The sequence below is a fragment of the Antrostomus carolinensis genome, unplaced genomic scaffold (genome assembly GCF_000700745.2).
Source record: "Antrostomus carolinensis isolate BGI_N321 unplaced genomic scaffold, ASM70074v2 scaffold20043, whole genome shotgun sequence".
NCBI lineage: Eukaryota > Metazoa > Chordata > Aves > Caprimulgiformes > Caprimulgidae > Antrostomus > Antrostomus carolinensis.
In genome coordinates, this window is record NW_010306187.1 from 68097 (window position 1) to 69661 (window position 1565).

At 45.8% G+C, this 1565-nt stretch overlaps 1 protein-coding gene across 2 annotated transcripts in view; it reads left to right on the plus strand.

Moving 5' to 3' along the window:
• ELF1 (E74 like ETS transcription factor 1) overlaps positions 1-1565 on the plus strand; it is a 40531-nt gene that overhangs the window by 38603 nt on the left and 363 nt on the right. For both annotated transcript variants that reach the window (XM_010165050.2, XM_010165051.2), the window contains exon 8: positions 1313-1565. This exon is cut by the window's right edge and continues 363 nt beyond it. In XM_010165050.2, the coding sequence (XP_010163352.1) occupies positions 1313-1565 (253 nt within the window). The remainder of the gene's footprint in view (positions 1-1312) is intronic.

Genomic DNA, 1565 nt, shown 5'->3' on the forward strand with positions numbered 1-1565 from the left:
TGTTTAAGGCCAGGCTGGATGAGGCTTTGAGCAACCTGATCTAGTGGAAGGTGTCCCTGCTGATGGCAGGGGGGTTGGAACTAGATGATCTTTAAGGTCCCTTCCAATCCAAACCATTCTATGATTCTATGACCAGTCTTTAGAAGGAAAAGCAGGCCGTGTTGTGCATGGACCTGAAAGTACAAATATTGACAGTAAATTGCTGTCCATCTAAAGTGATTCCAGCAGGGGTAGAAATAAGCTGGCAGGAGGAGCAAACATTTTTGTTTCCTGTCAGTGTCAACTGTGTTCAAGAAAACACAAGGGAGGGGTTAAGGCTGAAAAAGGAGAGGAGTGCAGGTAGGAAAAAACACTGAGGAGAAGCAGGAGTGTTGGAGAGAACTTTACAGGACAGGTGGAAGAAAAGATTGTCAGAGATAGTGTGACATGGTGGGCTGGAAGCAGGTACCCTTCCCATCCTCTTGCCATCCCCTGGAAATCTGCTTCACCGGGACTGTGTTGTGTTTGGGGGTTTTTGTTTGTTCGTTTTGTTTTAATTTGCATGACTGGAGTGTGTGTTTTGGCCACATTCCTGAAGCACCGTTGTCCACTGTAGTGGTTGCATACTGGAGCGATATGGCTGTTCATCCTCTAACTTTGCCCTCTCAGCTGTGTGTACATAGCAAGTATCGTGGTACCCAAATCTGTGAGCCTGCAACTGATGGAATAATTCCTACTTTAAACTGATGTTTGGGAGCAAATGCTGTTCAGTTGTTTTACCAGAAGGAGCGTACAGGCCTGGCAGACAGAGAACTGTGTGTCCTGGGAGTCTTGAGAAGGTCCTGACCAGCCTCACTGTTACAGTGCAGATACTTTTGCATATAGGTGGATATATGTACAGATGTCAGGAGAATCGAGGCCTCACAATTTATTTAGGCTCGTGATTTATGAGTTACTTAGAGTACCGCATGAAATTGATGGCAGATGTCTGGTGGGTCACGCTCCTGATGTTGGTTGATTCTTGAGAAGTAGTTCTGACACGTGATGCCCAGGTTTTCTGATGAACTGCTGAACGTCTCAAGGGCAGGCTGTTCTGTTGGCGATGGCAGTATCGTTCGCACAGGGAACGTTTACTTTGGAAGCTGTGTTGCCAGATTCAGGGGTCAGGTCCGGTTCTTGTTTTATTAAGAGAGTGAGTGCTGCCTCTTTTGGAACTGTTAGGTAAATGAAATGTTTATTATGCCACGTGATTTTTCAATAGTAAATCTATAATTATTTTTCAGAACTCAGTGTGGAGACGTTCTGACCCTATAATCTTTTCTAATCTCAATAGGACTTTACAGTCTCCAACCCAAGTTCCAGTGGTTGTTTCTCCTGGAAATCAGCAGCTGCATACTGTAACACTCCAGACAGTGCCTCTGACTACAGTGATAGCCAGCACAGATCCAGCCTCAGCAACAACGCCCCAAAAATTCATTTTACAAGCCATTCCTACTTCACAACCCATGACGGTTCTCAAAGAAAACGTCGTGCTGCAGTCTCAGAAGCCAGTCTCGCCTCCTTCCTCAATTGTGCTGAGCCCAGCG